Source organism: Zonotrichia albicollis, chromosome 8 (assembly GCF_047830755.1).
Source record: "Zonotrichia albicollis isolate bZonAlb1 chromosome 8, bZonAlb1.hap1, whole genome shotgun sequence".
Lineage (NCBI taxonomy): Eukaryota > Metazoa > Chordata > Aves > Passeriformes > Passerellidae > Zonotrichia > Zonotrichia albicollis.
In genome coordinates, this window is record NC_133826.1 from 29393812 (window position 1) to 29418021 (window position 24210).

The 24210-nt window shown below is 51.8% G+C and overlaps 1 protein-coding gene across 1 annotated transcript in view; it reads right to left on the reverse strand.

The window, feature by feature from the left end:
* Positions 1-24210, reverse strand: part of LMX1A (LIM homeobox transcription factor 1 alpha) — a 44701-nt gene that overhangs the window by 6561 nt on the left and 13930 nt on the right. Inside the window, exon 4 of the mRNA XM_074546427.1 lies at positions 1837-2069. Coding sequence (XP_074402528.1) covers positions 1837-2069 — 233 coding nt within the window. The remainder of the gene's footprint in view (positions 1-1836; positions 2070-24210) is intronic.

The following is a 24210-nucleotide window of genomic DNA, read 5'->3' on the forward strand; positions in this document are numbered from 1 at the left end:
CAGGGTGATGGCAAGGGCCAGGGACAAGCTATGGGGTCAGTGGGGAGATGCCAAGGGCCAGGGACAAGCTATGGGGTCAGCGGGGTGATGGCAAGGGCTGGCACCCCCCAGCCAGAGGCTGCCAGGCCATGTCAGGGGCTTTGGGTTGGGTTTCTGATCAGCCAAGGGGTTGCCTTGCCCTTTTGACTCCCACGCTGGCCCTTCACATCCCTCAGGTCTCAGCTGGAGTTTCCACCAAAATAAATCTTTCCCCCGGGGGTTTTTGCTAAGCTGAGGCTCTTGGTTTGGCAGTGGGGCTGGACCACAGGCTGATGAGTGGCTGGGGAAGAAAAGCTCCCCAACCTTTCCCCAAATGCCCTTTTCCCCCACTAGGAACAAACCCAAACCATTGTGGCTGATTTGCTTTCTCTTCCTCATTGGTTCCTATTTTAACTGGAAAGGGTTTGTATATCCCAGAGGAAAAAGCAGTAATTTTTCAATCAGTTAAGGACTTTCCCAGGGCTAAGGGAAGAGCCAGTGCCAGTGGGCTGGGTCCTGCTGCACTCCTGACTCTCCAGCTCCTCCAGGGCTGGACCATCACTCACCAGCTCCTCTCAGCCACCTCCTCCCATGGACTCACTCTGATTTTTAAACATCACCACTGTTAATTGCAAGGAGGAAGGACTTTATTGTCCTGAGCAAGCAGGGTTGCAGGGCTCACACAGAACCCACACAGGCAGTGCTGTAAGACAGAAGGGCTTTCACTGCAGAGGAGCTCAATATTAAAGAGAAATACAATTTTTGGGCAATTTTTGCTCCCTATCTATGCAAACCATCCCTTCACAAATCTTCTCCCAGTTACAGCACTCCAGGCTTTGTTGTGTCCATGCATCACACCTTAACAACGCACTCCTAATCTTGATTTCTACTTTTTTTTTACTCCAATGCTTTGCTCCAGCAGGGAAAAGACAGCCCCCCACCACAGCTGCTGGCAGTCTTTTCCAGAGCAGAGAATTTCCAAGGTAAATCCTTTCCCTCCACAAAGCAGCCTTTTCCCCGGTGAGGGATTTTAGGGGGAACTGAGAGTGGTGAGCAGCAGGGCTCTGTGGGGATGGTGTTATCCTGAGGATTTTGGCTAGCAGACCATCAGATCATTTCCACCCTCCCACTCCCCAGCACTGGCCTTTCTCACTAAACTTGCCTTCCTGGGAAACATTCAGGTTTAATTTGCATTGAGCACAGATAACATATTTTAATGCTGGTCTGATGCTCTGGGCAACGTAACCTGGCTGTGACACTCTGGCTGGAGCAGGATGCTGGCCCCCTGCCCACCACCTCTCCTGCAGCCCCCCTCGGCTCTGCAGTGTCCCCAGTGTCCCCATGATGGGTCAGCAGCTGCTGGGGACACAAGGTTTGCAGACTCCCTGCTGCCAGCTCATGTTTCAGCTCCGTGCCTCAGTTTCCCATTGTTATTAAAAGGGGTGACTACAGCAGAAGCAGCTCCCTTCTTGTTCTCAGCCTTTACAGGGGCAGGAAAAGGGACAGGCAGGGACACTGAGGCACAGGGCAGGGACAAGGGTTTAGCCCTAGGTTTAGTCAGTGGCCAGCTCTCCCTCCCACATCTGGGGAAGCTGCATGGGCCAGGAGCACAAACCCCTCCAGAAAGGAGCCTCATGAGGTGGGATGGAACCCAGAGCATCCTCCAGCCCTCCCTGCTCAAGCCCTCACCACCGAGGCGCCTGGAGGACCTTACAGAGCTCATCCCCAAAGGGCAGAAGCTCAAGGCAGCGAGCCCAAACCTCACCTCCAGACCCCTGTGAGGGGCCTGGCAGCGGGACCAGCCAGGGAGTCCCTTACCAGAATCCGACAGAGCCGGGCTCACCAAGCTCAGCAGCTCCCGCTCCTTCTCGTAGTCGCCCTTACAGAGGAGCTGCCCCTCCTTGAGCACAAACTCGTCGCCCTTCTGCAGGCGCCGCTCGCAGACGCAGCAGCAGAAGCAGTGCAGGTGGTAGACGCTCTTCTGGGCGCGCATCACCAGCTCGCTGGGCGCCACGGCCTCCAGGCAGCCCGCGCACTTCACCGCGAACAGCCTGCGGGGCGGACAGACCAACAGACACGGCTGAAGGGGCCAGAACACAACCTCTCTGCACACCCAGACCAACAGACACAACCTCTTTGCACACCCAGACCAACAGACATGGCTGAAGGGGCCAAAGCACAACCTCTCTGCACACCCAGACCAACAGACACGGCTGAAGGGCTCAAAACACAACCGTCGCAGACATCTTTTCACTAAAAATCCTTCCTTAGGATTTTTTCCCTTCTGAGAAGCTGAGAGGCCTCAGGGACAAAATGTAAACAGTGGTTATCTGCTGCTGTGGAATGCAAGAGGTGGATCCGTGATTGGTCTCATGTGGTTGTTTCTAATTAATGGCCAATCACAGTCAGCTGGCTCTCTCTCTGTCCAAGCCACAAACCTTTGTTGATTCATTCTTTTCTATTCTTAGCTTAGCTAGCCTTCTGAGATGAAACCTTTTCTTCTGTTCTTTTTAATATAGTTTAAATGTAATATACATCATAAAATAATAAATCAAGCCTTCTGAAACATGAGTCAAATCCTCGTTTCTTCCTTCAACCCGAGACCCCTCTGAACACGGTCACACACAACCTCTTTGCACACCCAGACCAACAGACACATCTGAAGGTGTCAAAGCACAACCTATTTGCCACACCCAGCCTGCTGTCACACCCTGTGGGTGATGGGACAAGGGACAGGGCAGCCACAGCAGGGAGATTGTCACTGTGGTGTTTTATGACAAATCCCTTCGCCGGGATTTTTTGCCTGAGAATCCTCAGAAAAGAAATGTGAACAATAATTATCTGATTGCTTGGAATGTGCTCTGGAGGTTTGTTGTATTGGGGAACTCCCTCTTTTTCCACGTGTCTGTCCATCTGATGTGTCTCTTGGAATAAAGAGAGAATGTTACCATGTGGAGAAGAGCGCTTCCGATATTTTGCTTTCATTTATGTAAGACCATGTGGGCTGGGGTCAATAGCCCACAGACTATTGACCCTATTGTCAATGGTCCAGAGTGGACCCAAACAGCCCATCCAGACATGGTCTTACAGAGATTGTTTACCAACCGGTGCACCTTTGATTGGTTCCATGTGAATTGCTTTTAATTAATGACCAATCCCAGTCCAGCTGCGTCAGACTCTCTGGTCAGTCGCGGGTTTTTATTATTCATTCCTTTCTAGCTTTCTGATGTATCCTCTCTCTTTCTTTAGTAAAGTTTTAGTATGTAATTTCTTTTAACATAATATGATAAAATAACAAATCAGCCTTCTGAGAATTTGGAGTCAATTCTCATATCTCACTTCATCCTGGGGACCTCACAACACCACAACAGGGAGATGGATCTGTGTCACCCCCTTGGTGCATTGAGGGGCTGGGGACAGCGCTGCTGGCACTCTGCAGTGACAGGGACGTGCTCTCAGTGCTGCACAGTCATCCAGTGCCAATGGGAGGGGCTGCTTTTGGGTCAACTTTAGCAGTTTTGGGGACCGCCAGGTGGTTACCATAAATGCGGGCAAGCAATGAAGAACCCGATGCCCAAAAAACCAAGTTATTAAACCAAACAGCCCAGGTACCACCAGCACAAGACAGCACCAACTCCACGCAAGTTCTATCAAACCAACTCCCCACTGTCCCCTCCCTCCAACTCATGCCAAGACCCAAGGAGATGCTGGAGACAGCAGTGGGATCAGGGAGCTCATCTGTGCCTCTCCACAAGCACCTGCAGAAAGCATCCCCACCCTCCCTCACCCACAAACCACCCCATCCCTCTGGCCCCATCCTCACTTGCACAGGAATGGACACACAGGAGTGTCTAATGTATCATAAAAATCAGGAATTTCATAATAAAGATCATAGCATAAAAACCAGAAGCACATCAGGAATGTCTAATATATCATAAAAATCAGGAATTTCATAATAAAGATCATAGCATAAAAATACAATAGAAATCAGAAACACATCATGAATGTCTAATATATCATAAAAACCTCCGAGACAGCAAATCTGGGGTTAAGGCCAGTGCCAGACTGAAGACTTGACATGTCAAAAAGAAAAGGAAAAGCTCAGCTTGTTCCTTGACATTGATGTGACAGGATTTGAGGCATCCCTAATTAAACTGTTCCCAGGTTTCAAGACTCTGGCTCCAGACTTAAAAGCCAATAACAATAACAACAGCAATAACACTTTAGGTTGGAACGAGCTTTTCTTTCTCCCAGTTTAAATGTCCCTATTGAGAATGATCAATGGTTTACAGCTGGGAGAAATGGAGGTGGGAAAAGCAGAGGTGGCACCATCAGTGTTGGCTTCAGCGGACTTGCAGGCACCTGGAATTGACCTTAGGCACAGATATTTTCAGTAAATGGGATGTTTGAAGGTATCAAACCAGAACCTCTTTGCCACACCCAGACATTTGAGTTCTTGGCTTGGACATCACATAGAAAAAAAAAAAAAAAAAACCACTGTTTACCCAGCCTTGTCCGAAATATCTGTGGGAACTGGACATTATTATTCCCCTGTCTTGGTGACTTTGGCCCAGAAAGAGAAGTCAAAAGTCAGCACACATCCTGCAGAGGTTACCTCCGAGCTTTCAACCCCATCTTCTTTTTTTTTTTTTTGGCTGTTACAGAAACCCAGATAGGAAATGTGCTGAATCAGCCCCATTCTGAGAAGCAGAGGACAGATAAATGCAAAACCCTCACGGGAAAACCACCAGAAAAATGGGGATTGTTTGAAAAAGTGCCTTCTTCCTCCAGGTTTTCCCCAAGCAGTGTTGGCAAGCACAAGGGTCTGGTGTAACACTCTCCCCATGCCAGCCAAATCCTGGGCACCCTCAGCAAAACATGACATTCCCAAAGAAATAAGAAAGGGGTGTTATAAAGCTTTTATAAAACACCAGGGAAACGGGGAAATCATCAAATAAAAAGGTTAGGGAGTTCATAATTGCCATCAGTAGCTTTTAGATTTCTACATTCAGCTTTAATTCCCCAAATTTACCTACAACTGCCTGCCCCTAAGATGTATTTCCAACATCCCTGTGAAGAGAGAGATGTGCATTCCCTTGAAAGCATCCCTTCTGAAGGGTCATTTATTTCTTGTTCCACCTCAAACATACACTGGCTTGCATTAATATTTCTGCAGTCACTTCATCTTTAATTATGTCTCTTTTATGTCAAAGTGGAGGCTATTTGTATTCGTCTGGCAACACATTCTCATCCCGTTTAAATGATGTTTAAGCCCTACCTGTTGGGATTACCAACTGCTCTCAGCAATAAAATATTGATAAGATATTACTTCACTGCCAGCTAATCTCCAGGAATAAATGTGCCCAAAATTTGTTTCCCAGGCACTTATTGGAGACACGAACCTTTGCCAACCAGGCACAGCAGCACCACCCCAGCAGCGGATGTTTCCAAGCCCAAAGGGTGCTGCACAGCAGGGACGTGTGAGATTTAGGTAAAAGCTGCCTGATATCAGACACTTAAAGCCATTCCTAGGTCGCTGAATAAATGACTTTATTTCCAAAGCAGCTCCCACTGAGGGATGCTGTTCAGTCCAGGTGTCCTTCACTTCCCAGTGCAGGACTCCCCCATCCCTGGGCAATGTGAGCTGCAGAGAAACCCACATAAAACCAAAAAGAGCCCCTTATAAACACACCATAAACTGAGACCTCAGGCCCTAAAAGGTCATAGGCAGAAAAAACACAATCTGGCACAGGTAGCAATGGAGAGAGAGCAAAGGGTCTTGTTGGTGTCTCAACTCCCTTGAGACCCAGACTCCAGCAATTAATTTAACATTTTAGCCTCAGTGAGACACACCAGCCTGGATCCACAGAGGTTTTCCTCCATCTCTGGGACCTTCAGCTCCATGCCCAGCTCTCTCCTGCTTCACTTATGGCATTTTTGGGATGCTTGAGTCCTCAGTAGCATTTTTTTCCTGTGCTTCCAAAGTTAAGTCAGGCCTGACTGGGTTTGTATAGCCAGGTGGGAAGCTGGCCAGGGCACCAGACAGGGAGATTGGGATACTTGGTGGAGAACCAGGAGCTCAGCAAACACCTCCCTCAAGCACTGACAGTGAGTACTTGTAAATAAAACCAACACGCTCAACTTAGGACAAACTGGAACAAAAAAGACAGTGATGTGAGCAATTTTTATCACCACACACAGCCTTTTGTTTTTGTTTTTGTTTTTAAGTTTAGGTCTCTTTTGAAATGACAAGCTGCAGTTTTGAAGCCGAAAGGGACTGGCGGTGGTTTTCAAGAAAATCTTGAAGCAAAATATTTGGGTATTTCCAAAAGCACAACATTTCTGGTATTTCCCCCAGGATGCAGCCTCACTTCTCCCTACCCATTCCTCCTTCCCAACCAAGCATCCCAGACCTCTCCTCTGGGGTTTCCCATCCAAGCAGCTTCACCAAAACCCTAAAAAATGCCGACACAGGGCCAAAGCCAGCTCTGGGATGCTCATCCTGCATTCCCTCCCTATGTTCGGGGTGCAGCCCCGGTGCCAGCAGAGCCACCAGCACCTCTTTCCCCGTTCCTGAGGGGGTGACAGGCTGAAAGGGGCCGTGATTGACAGGCGCTTCCCGGCTGCTGTCTGTCTGTCTGCGTGCCCCGCATACAAAGGCGGCCCCGCGGAGCCTCCCGGGGCGGGGACGCCGATATTGAATCGTGACGGACAAATCTCAATGGCCGAGCCGAGCCCCGGGTTGGGGCTGCAGGGAAGGGGAGCTCTGCTTCCCTCCCTGCCTGCTCCAGGGATGGGGTGAGAGGGGCAGGGGCAGCCCCTGGGTGATCCTGCATTGGCACCATCCACAGGGATGTTGGGTTCTCCAACACATCTGCCCCACTCACCCCACGTTGTGAGTTTTGGGTTTTCCAACACACCTGCCCCACTCACCCCATGCTGTGATCACACCTGAGCAGGTCCTGACCTGATGGAATCCTGGATGCTGAGAATTTTAAGTTTTCTGTGCTGAAGGGCACAGAGTCACAAGGCAATACTAAACTGGCATGGACCAATCCATCAGGAGGTGCTGGGAGTTCCAGCCTGGCCTGGACCCTTGACCCAAATGTCTTCTCCCCGAAATGTTTTTACTCTGCAAATGCTCTTATCCTCCAAGTGCCATCAGCCTCACCTTCAATGGTCCTTGCCCTTGTTTCCAACAGCCTGGCATTCAGAGCCATGAATCCCACCAGGGCCATGCAGGAGGAGGCTGGCAGTGAGCACCAGCAATGAGCCACAGGGAGTGAGGACTCTGGATTGAGTTGTGCTGGCACTTGGTCACCTCCTCACCCACTGCCGCTCACTGGAAGGGGGGACATCAGCACCGGCTCCTTGAAAGGAGAATGGAGAAATGCCACTTTGCTGTCAAACCCTGCACCCCTGGCTAGGGAATGAGCCACTGCCCTGCTGATGGTGGGCTCACATCACCCTGTCCCTGCTCACCGAGCCAAAGGAGGGGCAGAGGGCATGGCCCATGGCCAAGCAGGAAGGGCATGGTGGCAGTGAGGCCATCCCCCAGTTGCAGCCATGGATCCTTGGCCCTGGCAGGAGGGATGCTGACACCACAGGAGCGACCCAGAAAGAGCAGAGTCCATCTCAGCACTATGGAGAGCAGGCTGGGCACATCCTGGGCACAACTGGGGAGCACAATCCAGAGGGCAACTCCCCACCAAGGATCACCTCCAAACCCACACTGCGCCTCCAGGCTCCCAAGCTGATGGTGGAAAACACCCACAGCCACCCTCACCTCCCTCCCTGTGCACCCCAAGCCCTCAGGGAGCTCTCTGGTGGGTAAAGGGAGGGATGTTTTCCCCGGGGCTCTTCTCCTGACCCTTCCCTGTCTCCCAGCTCCCTCCCCCCCGAGGCGGACAAGTGTTCGCTTTACTGCCTGGCAACGGGGCCGGGGCTAAGCTTGCTAAAATATGAGTGTTTTTTGGCTGGAGTACCAGAAGGCTGCAGTCCTACAGAGAGAAAAAAATTGAGCACTCCATGCCATGGCTCCAGAAAGGGGGAGAATTAGGTTTCACACCGAGCAGGCTGGACCATGGCATTCTTTAGTTAATGCTTAACAAACGCCCAAACAAAAGCAGCCAACTTCGCTGCATGTTTGTAAAATGTATTCTCAGCAGATTCGGGTTTATTGGAGAATTCGCTCGCTCTGCAGCAAGTGGCGTTTTCCTTTTTTTTTTTTTTTTCTCCTCTCCTTTAATTTCCCTTCTCCTCCCTCCTCCCCCCCACCCCCAGCTCAAGCCCTTCTCATTCCTGCTGCCTGAATGCATCTTCCAACACTTTGAGGGGACATGGCAACCGAGCTGAAACGGGCTTATTTCACCCCAGGGGCTGATGTGAGCTCACCTCCATGGCCCTGGGGTGCAAGTTCTCCCCGGGGTTCAGCTGAGCTGCTGCTGCCAACAGGGAACAGGGAGCCCAAAAAGCCAAGATTTGGCCTCTGGCAGATCCACCAGGGGTGAATCACTGATTCACTTGGCTGGTGGCTGTATGCTTTGAGAGGCCAGAGAGCAAGGAAGGGAGGAGAAGCCTGAGAGTCCTATTTTTGGCCTTTCTTCACCTAACCCAGCTCTCTCAGGGTGTTAACTCAGGGGTTCATCCCACTGTGCCATGCATTCTCGGAGATCCCATCGTGGCAGAGGATGCCAAAAAGCACAGCTTGCTCCCAAAGGCAGAGCCAATATCGGCTGTGGATGGAGGAGGGGGCAGCCCCATCCAGGGACCCAGAGGCTTTGAAGAGGTTAAATTATGGAGTCTATGGCTCCTGCTCTGCAATAAGCACCTGAGCAGGTCCCATGTCCCCCCCAGGGCCTGGTCCAGTGATGAGGGACACATTGGGGGTCTGCTGGCAGAGAGGAAAGGGGGAGCATCAGAGGAGAGGGGGCTGATGCTGGGCTGTTCAACCCTCCTTCTGCTACATGGGAACCATCTGAGCTTTCCCAGGAAAGGGCACCTTCGCCCCTGACTCCTGGATGGGGTCCAGAAGTGGTCACTTAACACCTCCTGGACCCTCCAGAGACCACGGCAGGGGCACTGCTACAATGATGGGGTTAAGTAAACAGGCAAACGAAGCCTTCCCAGTGAGCAGCCGCTGCCAAAACACACCAGCAGCCCTCCCTGTGTCCAAGTAAAAGGTGGAGCAAGTGCACATCTCCCAGGGCTGCTCTGTGTTGCTCCGTTTCTCATCAAGGACTAATAAGACTTTCACCAACAAGGTCCTACAGCAGCTGATGGCTCTGTCCCCCCTCCAGGAGCCTGATAAAAATCCTGTCCTTGATGGCAGGAGTGGCCAGAAAGTGATCTCCTGAGCAAGGCCAGAAGGCCAACACCAAAATGCTGATTTTCCTCCCCACTTCCCTGAAGATCTGTTCTTTTTGTGTCCCCCCACCCTCAATAACAACGTGTAGCATCAGACAGCATCCCAGCACTGACAAAGAATCAGAGGCACAGGTAGGAGGGGGAGAGGCACACACAACACCACGTCCAGGCCCAAATGCCATCCCAGTGAAGCCAACCCAAGGATCACTCCCATCCAGCCCACAGCCCAGCAGCCCTGCATCCAAGCAATGCATCTCCCACCAAGCTGAATTTTGAGCAGCGACCCCCCCCACCCCGCCATGCCCCCAAGAAAACAAGGATAATTGAAAAACCACAATATCACTAGTCAAATTTAATATTGAGAGTGAGTGAGCGGGAGCCAGAGGTCAGAATTAATTACACCCCACCATATTTCAGCACGCTGCCGCAGCTCCGTGTCCTTTCCTTGGGGAGCAGTGCTTCCACAGAGAGGTCGACAGACATTATTAGAAAGGACTGATTTAAACGTACCCCCAGGAGCTTTTCAGCTTGTCTCTTCAGAGCCTTTGTTTGTACTGAGATTAATGGAGAGGCAAATGATGGAAAAGCAAAGTCACCAGGAGCAAGAGGATGTGCCATTGCTGCCGCCACCACCCCGATTTGGCTGGCTTTGTGAGCGGGGCAGGAAAAACCAGGAGAGAAGGAAACGCTGCTCGTGTCATTCATTTTGTGGGTAAAAATGTGAAGATCTTGAAAACTATTCTTTTTTTGTTTGTTTGTTTGTTTTCCAAGAAAAAGATATCCTGGCTGAAACCTCCCACAGGCTGGCTTTCCTACCCCCTTGGGGATTTTACACACACGCTGGTTTTTTGACGTGCTGTACCACCGTGGGGAGAAGGAGTTATTTTCATTCTGCTCCAGATTAATGTACTCCTCTTGCAAGTCATTATATTTGTTTCTGATTTTGTTTTATAAACCTCCTGTGATGGAAAATTAATACAGACACAAACCCAAATTAAACCTTTCTATTTTCCATTCAGATTTTCAAACAGAGAGCTACAAAAACAAAACAAAATAAAACAAAACAGCAAAGGAAAGATAGAGCATTCTGATTAAACAGAAATCTCATTCCTTGGGCACAGCCAATTCTTTACTGGTTCCAGCCCTGAACAACCTGATCCACATGCAAGTGAGCCCTGCTCCAAGCAGAAGAAGGACTGTAGAAGAATTCCAGTCCTTTCCAGCCCCAGCTCCCTTGTGGGACCACAAATTCACCTCCACCTTTCTACCAACAGGTTCAAAAGGGATCAGGCAAATCCAGCGGACTGAGTTCAACACCTGCCTGGACCCTCAAGTCCAATCTCACCATTAGGACCCCCCAAATCCCAAATCATCCCCCAGGGCTGCCCTGGCCTTGCGAGGCTCTCCTGGAGCATCCCCACCGAGGCCAGTGCGGGTGCGCAGGGCCCAGCCGGGAGCCTCGGCTGCTCTCCAGTCTCCTAGGCTACAATCAAGGCTTGCCTTTCCCTTTATTAAACAGCAACCCCACGTTCCCCCCAAGGGCTCTGGGAGCATCCAGGGATGGGGCTGCAGGAGCAGCCGTTTCCCAGGCGTTCCGCATTCAACCGGGGCTGTTTGCGCCCGACGTGCCGACGCGGCAAATTCTCATTAGGAGGCGGCCAATATCCTGTGGAGCTTCCCGGCGCTCCGGTGGCCATAAAAATCGCTGGGCTGTACAAAAGCTAAACAGAGCAAACCCACTTGGACACAGGGAGCAGCTGCTTCGGAGCAGCTCGGCAAACAGAGATCGGCGGGAGCGCGCCGGGCAGGGAGATAGCGCTCGCCCGCCCCGCTTATTTCTTGCCTTATCTTTGATTTCCCTCACCCTCGCGCAGGGTTTTGCATAAATATCATCTGTGTGTGTTGTCAAGTTGTTGGGATGGGTTTGTTGGGGTTTTTTTTTTTTCCCCTCCCTCAGCAGCATCTCCACAATGGGAAGCAGCTGCTGTGGCTAACGGGGCTGCTCCGGAGCAAAATCTGCGCTCGCATGGAGATATCTCAGAAGAATCATCCTTCATACATAGCTCCGTGCACTAGAGAGCACTATAACATGTGTTTCCATGAAGTTTAACTGCTCAGCTAAACAAGCGTGCTGGAAATGCCAGAGGAATATGCTCTGGAATGAATGGAAATACTCGTCTGAAAAGACATTAAATTTAAGCCATCTTTTTTCTCTCCCGCCTCGTCGTGCTGCTGAGCTCATGTTGCTGCTCTCTCCTGGTGTGGGCTTTTGGGAGAAACAAATGTTTGGGGTGTATTTTGCAGCCTCGTGGCACTGGAGACAGGGATGAGATAAGAGATGAGGGTACACGGGGGCATTTCATGCCATCGGTGGTCTGTGGATGCAGAGGCAGAGCCAGTCCAGCAGCTCATCCTCTGTGATCCCTGCAAGAGATCTGCTCCCAAATGACATCTCATGTGTGGAAAATCAGAGCTCTGCCCTTCATGGGCCTGAGCATCAGCTTCTGGGAGGTACAGAGCACCCTAGAGGGGCTCAGTCTTACAATAAGAGTGATAAAACCTCAGGAAAATTTGACTATTAAGAGTTCAAAATTTGCTTGAGCTTCTCTAGAGCTTTTTCCTCTTCATTCTGAGCAAGTTCACATTTTTAGCCAATGTTCTCTTGAAAATTCAGCAATCCACCAATGCAAATCCAAACCTCTCTTTGATTTCTCTCGAGTGAATGCATTTCAAGGTGATTCCAGCAGCCCTGAGAAAAGGCTCTGACTGATGCCAGTAAATGACAAGGCTTCTCAGATCCTGACACCAGTCAGGAGGGTCAATATCCATCACTGGGGGAAGATGCTCAAAAGGCTCCAAAGGGGCCTGAAGATGCTCAGCATTGGATGTGGTTAAGAGCATCCCCATAAAATTATTTTCCTTTGTTCTACTTGCTCTATTTTATACCCATATGTGTGTGTGTGTGTGTGTGTGTGTGTATATACATATATGTGTGCATGAGGTATTTCTTTCTGAAAAAATCTCAGCTTTACACAGAGATTTTTAAATCCAGCCACGAGTCTAAGTTCAAGTCACACTGCAGGGCTGTGCCCAGGGATGCTGAGCCATCTGGCAAAGAGGAACTCGGGTGCTTTGCTCCATCCAGCCAAATCCCTGGCTGGATGTCATCTCACCACTCCTGACCCAAAATGTTTTTCTGGAGCTTTTTGATCTAAAAAACCATATATTTTCTTTTTTTCCCCCTTGGATTTTCACACCAAGGAGTGCTGAGGCACCGGAATGCCATTCCAGGCAAGGACTATTGATGCTCTTTCCCCCACACCCCTCACATCCCACAGCACCCACAACCCTCCCAATGTGTTCTGATCACCAGAGAAGGCTGAGCAAAGAGCAGAGACCCCTACAAGAGGAGCCAAGGGTGCAGGGACGCCCCTGTCCCCTGTGCCACCACTGGGTAATGCCACAGTCAGAGCTGCAGGGCCACAGTGCCCAGCTTGCCAGGCTACCTGAGACAGGTCCCAGCGCTGCCAAGGCAGCAGGATGAGCTTTTGATGAATTAGATGGCAAAAGCAAACATGCTTTCTCTAGGAAACAGGTTCCTGCCACTCGTCTGCTCAGGGTTATCGCAGCATCAGGGGCAGCAGCCCTTCCCAGCAGCCTCCCTCGGCCGTGGAGGCAGGATATTACTTTGTTGCTTATTCATTTTATTGCTTCTCCTTTCTAAATATTTGCTTGGCAGGGGAAGGATTCCCTTTACACCGTATCTGTTCTTACAGGTCAATTGAATTTCTGGCGCTCTCAATCCCTCTCTCCCTCCAATTGCATTTGCAAAACAAATATTGGTTGTACCAATTAGCTGCGAACCACTCGCAGAAGATATCCCAAAGCCTTCATTCAGGAGAAGGCTCTCCCACAGCCACGGGGATGGGAACCCACTGCCAGAGTGGCAATGGCCACAAATTCCACCCCCAGCAGCCAGAAATGGGTCCAGGTAGGAGGTTAGACCTGGCCAACTGATAGCTTGTTGCCAAATCACATCCTTTACATGAAAAAAAAATTAAAAATAAAGGTTTTCCCTCAAAATGTCCTGTGGAAACCCAGGGCACCACAGGGAACATTTCTCTGCATGCTCTGGGGTGCCCTGACCCCCATGAGAGCACTGACTTCAACCCTCATTCATGGAGAAAGTTTCCTAGACTAGAATTCTAGTTTTCCTAGAATCCACAAAAGTGTGAAATAGATTACAGAGAGCAGTGTAGGTGCATCACTTGGTGAGAAATTTAGGGTTTGGGGTTTTTAGTGTGCTGTGGATGGAAGCAAGATGGGAGCACAGGGTGTTGTCCTGGGCTGCTTCTTCATGCTTGTTCTTCTCCATGGGTTTGGGTGGCATTTTGTAATTGGGCAGAAAAGTCCCCATTGCAGCTCTTTGGGATCAGTTCTTGGGTTAAAAGGGAAAATAATGTAGGTGTCAGTTCTTAATGGGATAGTTTAGCCTTAAAAGACCTTGTAAGAAGACATTGGCCATTTTTTGCCTTCTAATGAAAAGCTGTCCAACTCACAATAGTGAGACTCTTTTACTGATAAGAAATAATAAACACCTGAGTCAAAAATTAATTACTGTCTCAAGTGCCTTCAATCCAGACCCAGAAAAACCAATGACTGGAACCCCCACAACATCTTTAGGGTTTGCCCATGCAGTGCTGGGCTTTTCTAAGCTGTCCCACCAAAAGCACATCCAAGCCAAGCACCTCATCACATTTCACCCACCCTGATTTCACTGCTCTGGGTTTTATCTGAGGCTTCTTTCAAAGGTTTTGTGAAAATCTACAACTGCCATGGGGAGAAAGACACCTGGGTGGATCAAACAGCCTTAAAAACTTGCTGGGTTCTGCCCTGACGAAGCCCAAACAAATGTGAAGAGAACAAATGAGATGACTGGACTGCACAGCCACAGCGGGAATCCTTCACCCTCGCATTTGCTTTTGGTGACTCCCACCTTCTGCCAGCTGCCACAGGGACAGGGATGGCAGCCCCGGTGCCACCCCAGCAGGAGCTGTGACACAGCCCCAAGCTCCCAGCCCACCCGTGGCCACTTGCAAAGCATTCAGAGCACACTGTTAAATGTGTCCTGCCTGTGTCAAAAGTCACAGCCCGAGGCAAAGGCACAGGGGGTGATGGATGAGCTGATGGATGAGCTGATGGATGAGCCATGGAGGTGGGACATGGTGCAGGAGACACTCTGAGCACACCCAGCTACTGGTCCATCCCAGTGAGGATTCCCAGGCTGACAGGGATGCCCAGCTTTGAAAAAGCCTCTTTCCCCATGTGCCACTCTCAAAACAATGCTGCAAATCCCAGAAAGCAGGGAAAGGTCACATTCCCCTCCACATTCCCCGCAGCCCAGGGCAGGCAGATTGCCCAGCCAGCCCTGGAGTGCAGGACTAACCCAGCATCAGGGAGAAATGCTTTTTGCCCCAAAACAGGGATGCTTTTTTCTCCACATTTCTCTTAATCAAAGCTGGGTGAGTTTCCCACTGAAGCTCTGGGGTAAAATCAGACAAGAAGACAGAGCAGGGCCCCCCATACCAGGCCAGGGTACCCACGGGGGGTCAGGTCACCCCAGCAGGCTGGGCTGGGGATGTATAAGATGCTGACACACAAGTATGAGCCAGTCCCATCTATGACAGCATGCACACATCCAGCATCCCGGGGTGGAGGGTGGGAAGCAGATGCCTGCTTCGAGAAAGGAGGGACCAGCCACAAACCACTCATGCTCCTCTGCAGCTTGGACAAGCATGAGGCTGCTTGGCTCTGTGTTCTGGGGCCAGGCCCATCTCTCTGGTTTGAGCCCAAAGTCTCATCGAGTCAGCCTGCCTGGAGCTGGTTCTGCCACCAGGCTGTTTCATCCCCACATGAAGCCAATGTTCCCCTTTGTGGCTACAAGGAACTCAGGGCCAGAGAGAGGAAGCAGCCCCCAGTGCTGTCACCTCCCAGCATTTCACCTGAAATGGGTGACAGAGGGTGCTGGAGGCTCTGTGCCCCCATCTTTCCACTTTTCCCCTGATACCACCTCCCATTTAAACTGATCTCCATGGGTTGCACCAGGAATGGGAACTCGCAGGCTGGCCAAGCCCCACCAGCTTGGAAACGACAACACAGAGGCAAAAATCTTGCTATTTACCCTCAATCCACGTCAAATGACACGATGGGCAAACCAAGGTCAGGAGCAGTAATTTGTTTTGCCAGTCTGTCTCCCGGAGCAGAGGCAGCCTGAATCCCCCTCCCTCGCACCAAGCAACACGTGTGCCCCATTCCCTGCTGGTGGCATCCCTCAGAGGACGTCACCATGGCACCTCCCAGCCCCGCTGAACCCTCTAAAGGTCAGCACCAAAGGCATGTCCACCACATATGGTTATCAGTTCTCCATGGGTCCATCCATCCCTCCCTCCACTACAGCTGGGTGAACAATTCACAGCGCATAAATTTATCCAGCAGATCCCAGCCCACGTGCTGTTTGCTAACAGTCTGTAGAGAGGCTGTATTTTATCCCTTTGGGTTTCTTGGCCAGCACTCAAGCTCCTGACCCTGATTTATTCGCAATCGGTCAAGAGCCGCATTTCATCTCCGCAGGCCACGTCTGCACGGAGCTATTCCGAGCACGTGGCTCCGTGTCCCGCAGCAGGGCCAGGGGGACACCTCGCCACAGGGCAGCCCCAGCTCCCTGCAGCACCTCCAGCAGGCAATCAGGGGTTTTTGGGTTCCAAAATGGGCTCTGAGGGGGCAAACCTGGGGCCGGGACAAACCGCGGCTCCCGTGCGCACGAAGGCGGTGAGAGCTCCAGATGCCGGCTGGGCTGGCTCCCTGCCTGTCCCCATCCCATCTCCCCATCTCCTGGCCTACCTCTCTGCCTATTTATAGCCACGGGAGACCTTTGCACAGTGCCCCAGCAGCCAGAGGGGTGAGTGAATGGGCGGGATGGCAAATGCCAGCCTTCGACTTTCCAAAATCCTTTCCCCCTTCTGCCTCCCAAGGGAGCTGCCGTGGAGAGCCAGTCACGGCCCTGCCTTTGAGACAAAGCCTTGGGAGCAGCTAAGAAGTGTCTCTGAGAGCTGCACCCATCACCAGCACGGCCCTGGGGGGTTTATAAAGCACCCTGGGCTGGGTCTTTGCTAGGGGAGCAATGTCACTCACACACGTGAAACCAACCCAAAAGGTGATGGGAGAGGCACAGAGGAATCAGGGAATTCAGGGAGGGCACAGAGGAATCAAGGATTCAGGAAAAAACAGTGAAGCATCAGGGTTATACTGTGAAGAATCAGGGGTAGCATCAGCCCTATCTGACATCTTCATTGGCAACTGCAATTAGGGACTAATTACCATGTTAATAACATTCGTAGAAGATAATAAACTGGAGAGGATGGAAGGGAGCAGAGCAATCTGAAGGGGACCCTGGAGAGATTAAAAAAAAAAATAACAAAGGAAATTCAGCTTGGAAAAATGCAGCTTCTGCAGTTGAGGGAAAAAACATCCGGAGCAGATGCTGCAGGAGGAGGAGGAGGAGGAGGAGGAAGGCAAGAGCAGGGAAGCAGAAAGAGGCTCGGTGTGGGAGCAAAAGGGAAGGCAGCCCTTGGCTGCATGGCTTCACAGCACTGGGAGAAGGAGTAGCACCCCATGGTGGCACAGCATCCTGCTGGGCTTTTCTTGTAGGAAAAAATAATAAAATAATAAAATAATGTTGTGAGTAGAACCACTGAATGAAACCTGGCTTCAAACCTGGAGCTGTTTCCCCTCTCACACACTGCTCAGACACCTCCCCTCCTGGCCCCCAGGTGGACTGGGCACACATGGCAAGGGGAGAGGTGGCAGAGCTGTCACCTTCCTCCAGGTGGGCAAGGCAGGGGGACAGCAGTCAGTGCTGCAAAAGGAGAGCCCCCACACCCCAGCTGGACATGGGAGCAATTCCTCTCCTCCAGCTCCCTGTGCTCAGCCCCTCCTGGCCAGCATGATGTGCCACATACCCCTGTGTTCCCTGTGAGGCTGAAGCCCCCCTTGTCCCCTCTGTCCCCAAACGCCCCAGATCTGCCTGTGACATCTGCCCATGAATGATGGGACACATGGTGCACCCTGAGGGTGGCACACCTCGGTGATTCCAGTCCCGGCTACATTAACAGTGAAATGCATGGAACTGTGTTCTTGTTAGAAAATCCTGTAATTACTCAGATAACCAGAATGAGGTAAGCAGAGTGCTTTTCTTCCAGGGATCCTCACGGACCTGCTCCTCCTGGCACCAACCACGTGGGAGCAAAACCAGGGACAATGCAAGCACTCACAGTTGGGAGGGTGGAGGGGATGGAGGGTGGCAGCCTCTCTCACACTGCTCTGGCTGTCCCAGGACACACAAAGAACACTGCATGAAGCGCTCCTCCAGCAAATCTCCATCTCTCCGTTCCCATGGCAGGAGGGACTCTGCCCATCCCAGAGATGCAGAGATGCAGGAAAGGGCTGGGCCCATTAAAAACCCCCTTCATCCTGAGACACAACTGCTCCTCTGCCTCTCAGCTGGAGCCTACAGCACCAAACTCCCCAGCTGGGCATCCCTGGGAGTGCCCGGTAATGCAGGCAGACCAACCAGGACCTGTCACTGGTGACAAGGAAGGTGACACCAGTCGTGTCACTGAGTCCCCTCCAAGCAGCTGCTGCCACCCTGGGTGTCTGAGCTCTCCAGCCCTCCCCTGCAGCATCTGGAGGGTGTAAAAGCACAACCAGCTCAAAGAAAAGCCCAAATTCTAACCCAGCAGGAGCAGTGCTACAGCATGCAGGGGCTCTGGGCTGTGCAGGGAAGGGGCAGGAGTTTCACTGCTCCTTCAGAGGGGAACTGAAGTGGTTCCTGATGCTTGGAGGCAGGCAGGGAGGAGGGGAGAAGCTTTTCCATGATTTGTGGGCTGCTCTCAGGCTGTCCCTGCTGCCAGGTCTTGGGCAATTTGATGACTTTTGTTGCAAACTGGAAGAACGGGAGGCATATGTGAAGGAGGAAACTTGCATTCCTCTCGCCTAAGAAATCCCTTCTCACTTTCCCCCAAATCACACATACACCCAATCCCAGCCTCTCTGGGCTGGCTTGGACACCAGCTCCCCTCCCACACCCAGATGACCTACTCATCCAGAAATGGCCAGGGCCTGAGGCTGGGGCGTTATCCTGCTCTCCTTCCCTTCCCTTCCCATGTGCTGCCTGCACAGCCCTGCTGACAGCCAGGGGAACCCTTCACCTTCCACTGCTGAGCCAAGCCACGGAAAACACCACAGAAAGACAGCCCCTCCCAGCAGCATCAGTGCAAAGGGAACCCCAAGCCCCCAAAATTCACCCCACCCCTCCAAAGCTGCATGCCAAGCACCTCCACACCTCCTCCTCCTCCACAGATGTCTCCAGTGGCTTGCAAACATGGATGTTGTATTTCTCTGTCCCTGTTCCCAGAATAAAATCCACACCTGGCACTCTCTGCCTCCAGGAATGGCGATCCCCAAGCCAGGCAGGGGTGGGATGATCTTAAAGGTCTCTTCCAACCTAGAAATTCTGTGATTCTGTGACTCACTGGGTGGTGGGACACAGTGATGGACATGGCACACCAGGCCATCCTGCCTTGATTCTACAGCACCTCCCCATCCCAGGTGACTCCTCTGTGCCCTGTGGGATGCAGAGGTGGGGAAGGACCCACACCAAGCTGAGCCACAGGGGTGGCATCACCACCTGAGGCCACAAAGGCAAAGGGAGCCTCAGTCTCTGGGAAAGCCTGCAGGGAAGGAGGAAAACCACCAAAATCAAGGCCACACTGAGCTCTGGGCTAGGGAACTGTCTACTGACAGACCCTCCCTGCTGATTTCCACTGATAACACCGATAACTAACACTGATTTCCACAGAGCGTGACCTCTGAAGCTTAAAGGACACCTTGGTGGGCTGCTCCTGGGGTGGCAATGTCAAGAGCGCCAGCATGGAAACCAAACCACCTCCAAGCAACCACCAAACCACCTCCAAACCACCACCAAACCACCACCAAACCACCTCCAAACCACCTCCTGAGAGGGAGAAAGGAAGGGACTGCTTTCAAAACAAGCATCACAAGGGAACTCCCACCTCTAACTCGGTATCCATGTTTTGGAGGCTGATTTAAACCTGCCCACAAAAGAAAACCCAGTCCCCAGGGCCATCCCTGCCATCCTGGGGAGCTCCTCAGTGGTGAAAAGGTGAAGCTGGGACCCCACAGGAGAGCTGTGGGGGAGAGCTGGGTTAAGCAAGACCCTGCAATCTGGCCACGGGGTGTTTGCCTCTGCAATCTTGGCTTTGCAATGAGTTCCCAGGTCCATTTAACACAGCAAGACAGAAAATTGGACACCAAAGCCTGCTGAGTGCAGGCAGAGCCACCCTGCTCCAAGCCCATCTTGCCGGGGCCTCCTGAATTTCCTTTCCCCTCCCTTTTAAATGGAGAATAAAGACAAAGCCCAAGCTCAGACCCAGATCAAACACAACCTCACAAGGAAGAGCAGCAGGAGAAGTGGAGCCCAGTCCTCTCACACAGAGTTTTCCATTCCCACCTCCACGCCCAGCTGAACACGGCGCTTCCCGGCTGGGGTGGGACCCTTCTGGGTAAGAGCAGAAAAAGCTCCGGGGTGGATCCCACCATTCCCTATTCCAGGAAGGCCAGAAGCCCTTTGAACTCTGTCCTTCTGCTGGAGAGAGTGAAGTGCAGCACCACACACCCCAGTGCTGGTTTAGTGCTGGTTTAGACTCACACCTTCCCCAGTGCTGAGCGCTGGCATCCTGAAAACTCCACCGACCTCTCTGTGTGCCAGGCAATTCCACAGCTGATGGACCAAATATCAGCCACTAAATTGGGTCTTTCAAGCCCCAGTGCCTTGCCCCAGGCAGCCAGCAAGGCTATTATTAGGGCTGGAGGCAGCCTGGCCTCTGTCTGCCTTCCCTGCAAGCTCTGCCCCACGGAAGGATGTGCAATTCCCACCACGGTGCCCTCATTGCATAGATATTGGATTTGGGAAATACTTGGGTTTTTTTTTTTTTTTTTGTTGCTGCAGGCCAAACAGCTCCTTCCCCACACCTGCCCTTTCAAATGAGAGCCGTTTAACACTGTTTGCAGAGCTAAAAAAACGCCCCAAACCATCGGCATCCCTAAAGCTGGCCCGGCCCCATCCCTCCGGTGGGGAAGAGCAAAGCAGAGGAGGGAGCAAGGAAATGAAAGGCTTTGCTGGAGGAGGGAGGCAGCAAACAGCCCCATGTGCCAGCAGCTCCCTGTGATGGGCTCAGCAGCCCCATCCCTGAGCTGGGGAGCCGGCAAGGAGGGGCTGGGGCCCCCCAGATACCTGCAAACATTTCCAGGACAGCTCATGGCAGGAGAGGAGAGATGCAGCATACACCAAATAGGTTCCCTTGCTCGAACAGTTAAATATCTTTGTGAAGCATCCCCCCGAGCTGGGCTGAGCTCAGCAGAGGCACAGGATCCCCCAAGACACTCTCACAAAAAGCTGCAAGGCACCCCAGTGCTGCTGCAATGGTGCTGGCAGCCTCAGGCATTCTCGACCCAGCCCCATCCAGGGCTGCTCCTGCAGGAACCCCTGTGGCTTTACAACACACCCCATTTTTCTCCCCAGTGCCACATGTGAAACAAACCCTCGGATAATCCCATTTTCCAGGTTGTAAACTCCCTCCTCAGTGGCTGAGGACACGTGGGGGCCTCCCCTCTCTGCTCTGATGAGCTCAAGGCCCTCGGTGGGGAACCGTGCCTGGTTTCTGCAAACTATGATCTAACCCAATTCCCTCCATCCCATTACTTCAGCATTTACAACACACAGCCTCCCCTGAAAATGGTTTCTGGTAAATTCTTTGAAAGCTCTTCTGGTCCTCACATCATGGTCAGGGTCAGCCAGGCATTAATGGCAAAGCATTTTTGTGCCAGGTAACTCCTTCCCCTGAAAGAGACTTTGCTTATGCTTTTTAAATTCAGGAAGCAATTAATAGTTGCCACAAAAGCAGCCAGTGCTTGTCTTGGGTGAGGGCCATAAAGGCCTGACTTGCCCTGGGGGGTTCTGATGCCTCCATCTCAGCAGGCACCTTCCAGGAGCGTGGTGGTTGCAGAGGTAAACCCTTAATGGTGGTGGACACCTGATGCTGGGAAATCATCTCCATGAAGAAATGAAGAAGAAAGAAAGAAAGAAACCTGATGGGAAATCTTCATGGGAAATCTTCATGCTCCCTCTAAGCTGAGGGGCTGAGCCAGCTCAGGGGATCATTTCAGGGAACAGCATCAAAGTCAAACAAACACGAGACCCCAGCATCTTCTGGCTTCTTCCTCTCTAGGCAAGGACTTCATTCAACTCCCTCACTTTGGGACTTGCAGCTTCAAAAGCCAAAAGGTCACAGGAAATGCTGTGGATGAAGCCAGGATTCCAGCAGAATCCATGGATCTGATAGCAAGGGGGAAAACTTTGGTCCCTGGAGCTCAGCATCCTCCGCTCACATCAAAATCCCAGTTCCTGGAGTCCAACAAAGTCTATTCAAACCAAAAAAACCTGCTCCCCAGAGCACGGCATTCTCTGATCACACTGAAAACCCAGCATCCCTGGAGCCCAGCATCATCCACTTACACCAAAACTCTGCTCCCAGATCCCATCAAGCTCCACTGACATACAGAAAACCCCCAAACCCTGCTCCGCAGAGCCCAACACGTTCCACTGACACCAAAGTAACATCCCTTGAGCTCAGCATCCTCCACTCACACTGAACAACTGCAACACCTGGAAAGCAGAGGCAGAGACATGCACACCACAGTGTTTCCTCCCTCCTGAGCACACAGATGTCTCTCAGCGACAGGAGATCCACTCCCTGCCTGGAGACCCCCAGGTTTTAGAAGCCATCCCTTTCCATGCTGGCCCCCTCAGAGCCATCAGAAAACAATGATTTCCAGGCTCACCCCTCTGCACTAGACTTCAACCAGCTGCAGACAGGCCCGTGCATATCCTCTTCCTAATCCTTCATGCTCAATCCCTAGACAGTCCCTGGCTTTTATTATTTTCTGGCAGGAGAAAGCACCACGTTAACCCCCGTGTGCAGGCTGCAGCCTGAGCATCTCTCAGCACATCCCAGCCTGGGTCCAAAGCATAAATGAAACGTTTGTGTAGCAAGAGAATTGGTGAGGGCCAATTGCCCATTAATATTTGAAACATTTAATTCTTATTTAACAGCCTGTCCTAACAGTAATTCTTTGATATGGGAATGATGGGCCTCAAACGTTTATATTTATATATGTATTTGTATTTATAATTTTATATTTATATATTTATATTATATTATATTATATTATATTACATTACATTACATTACATTATATTATATTTGAATAGACCATGGGAGGCTCTTCCCATTGGGATGGATGTGCTTTTCCTATGAGGGGTTGAAAGCCATGGGACAGGGCAGGCAGGAGCATCACTGATTATTCATCACGATAGAGACCCTGCACTCCTCACCTCTGCCAGACCCTTCTCTGCTCAGCAGTTCCCTCAGCTGCAGGAATACAAGAGAGATTCCTTACTGGGACATGTTTTGAGGCAAGGAGAAGGAGGGAATATTGTCTGTAAGTGCCCTGGAAGGTTCTGTCCTTGGCATGATGGTGCCAGGGAACAGAGCTGCACCTGCCCAAGTTCTGGCTGAGGATTTGCAGGTGTGGGACAGCATGTTGGGGGCACACGAGTCATGGACAGGGTTTGTATCCCAGGATCACATCCTGAGATGTGGGCTGCAGCCTCTCCATGCGGGAGAAAGCATCCTGAGCCGCCAAGGTGCTGCAGGCTTTGCCCCAGAAGGGAGCAGAGGCACAAAACCCAGCAAGGGCTGCAGCCTCGCCAGATGGGGGTAAAACAGCCTCCATGTCCAAGCCTGATCTCCTGAGGGCACAGAGGCTTTGCCCAGGAGGGAGCTGAGCCCAGGAGAGGCACAGAAGGCAGGAGCTGCCCCTGTGGCCCCAAGCTCAGCCCTGACCTTGAGGCGCCGCCGCCGGCATCGCATGACCCGTTACAAAACACAGCGGGCTCTGCTCGGGGGTTACACACTGCAGGACAAATTTAACAGCCCACAGCCTTCCCAATCCCACTGAGGAATTCCTGGCAGGGGCTCAGCAATCGCCCACTGCTGTAAGTGGCCAAGTGCCACCGCGTTGGTTGGGCTCCAGACACACAGGGAGGACCTTGCTCCTCACTCCTGCAGGGAGAGATGCTCCAGCTGATGGAGGACACCAGGCAGGATGATGAAAACCCCAGGAGCAGGTGGGCCTTGAACCAGGAAGCATTGGGAATGTGGAGAGGATGTTGCTCCCAAATCCTTTCACTTGTTCCAGAAAGGTATTTAAGGGCTGCAATTAAAAAGTTTGCATTGAAGACAGCCTGACTGTGCAGCTCTCCCCATTAAGTGATCCTTGTGGTGAATGATCAGAGGATCCTCACTCAGAAGAACAAGCAGATGGAATGAAAGCACCCTCAAAGGATGCCCAGTCCAATACCAGGGGACTTCCTGGCCCAGCCATGAGGAGGAGAGGCTCCACAGGAGAATCTGTCCCTGCTGCCACCCTCCCAGCCACACAGAGCTGGTTTTGGAGATGGGAGCACATGGGTGAGAGCAGATCTGGTCACAGCTCAGCAGCAAGCCAGACCCTGCCACTCCCTCCTCCTCCTCCTCCTCCTCTTGCTGCTCTCCCATGGCCCGGCCCCGCAGTGCTGCCGATGCTGCTGCAGGGCCCCCAGCCAGCCCCGGATGGAACCTCGGCATA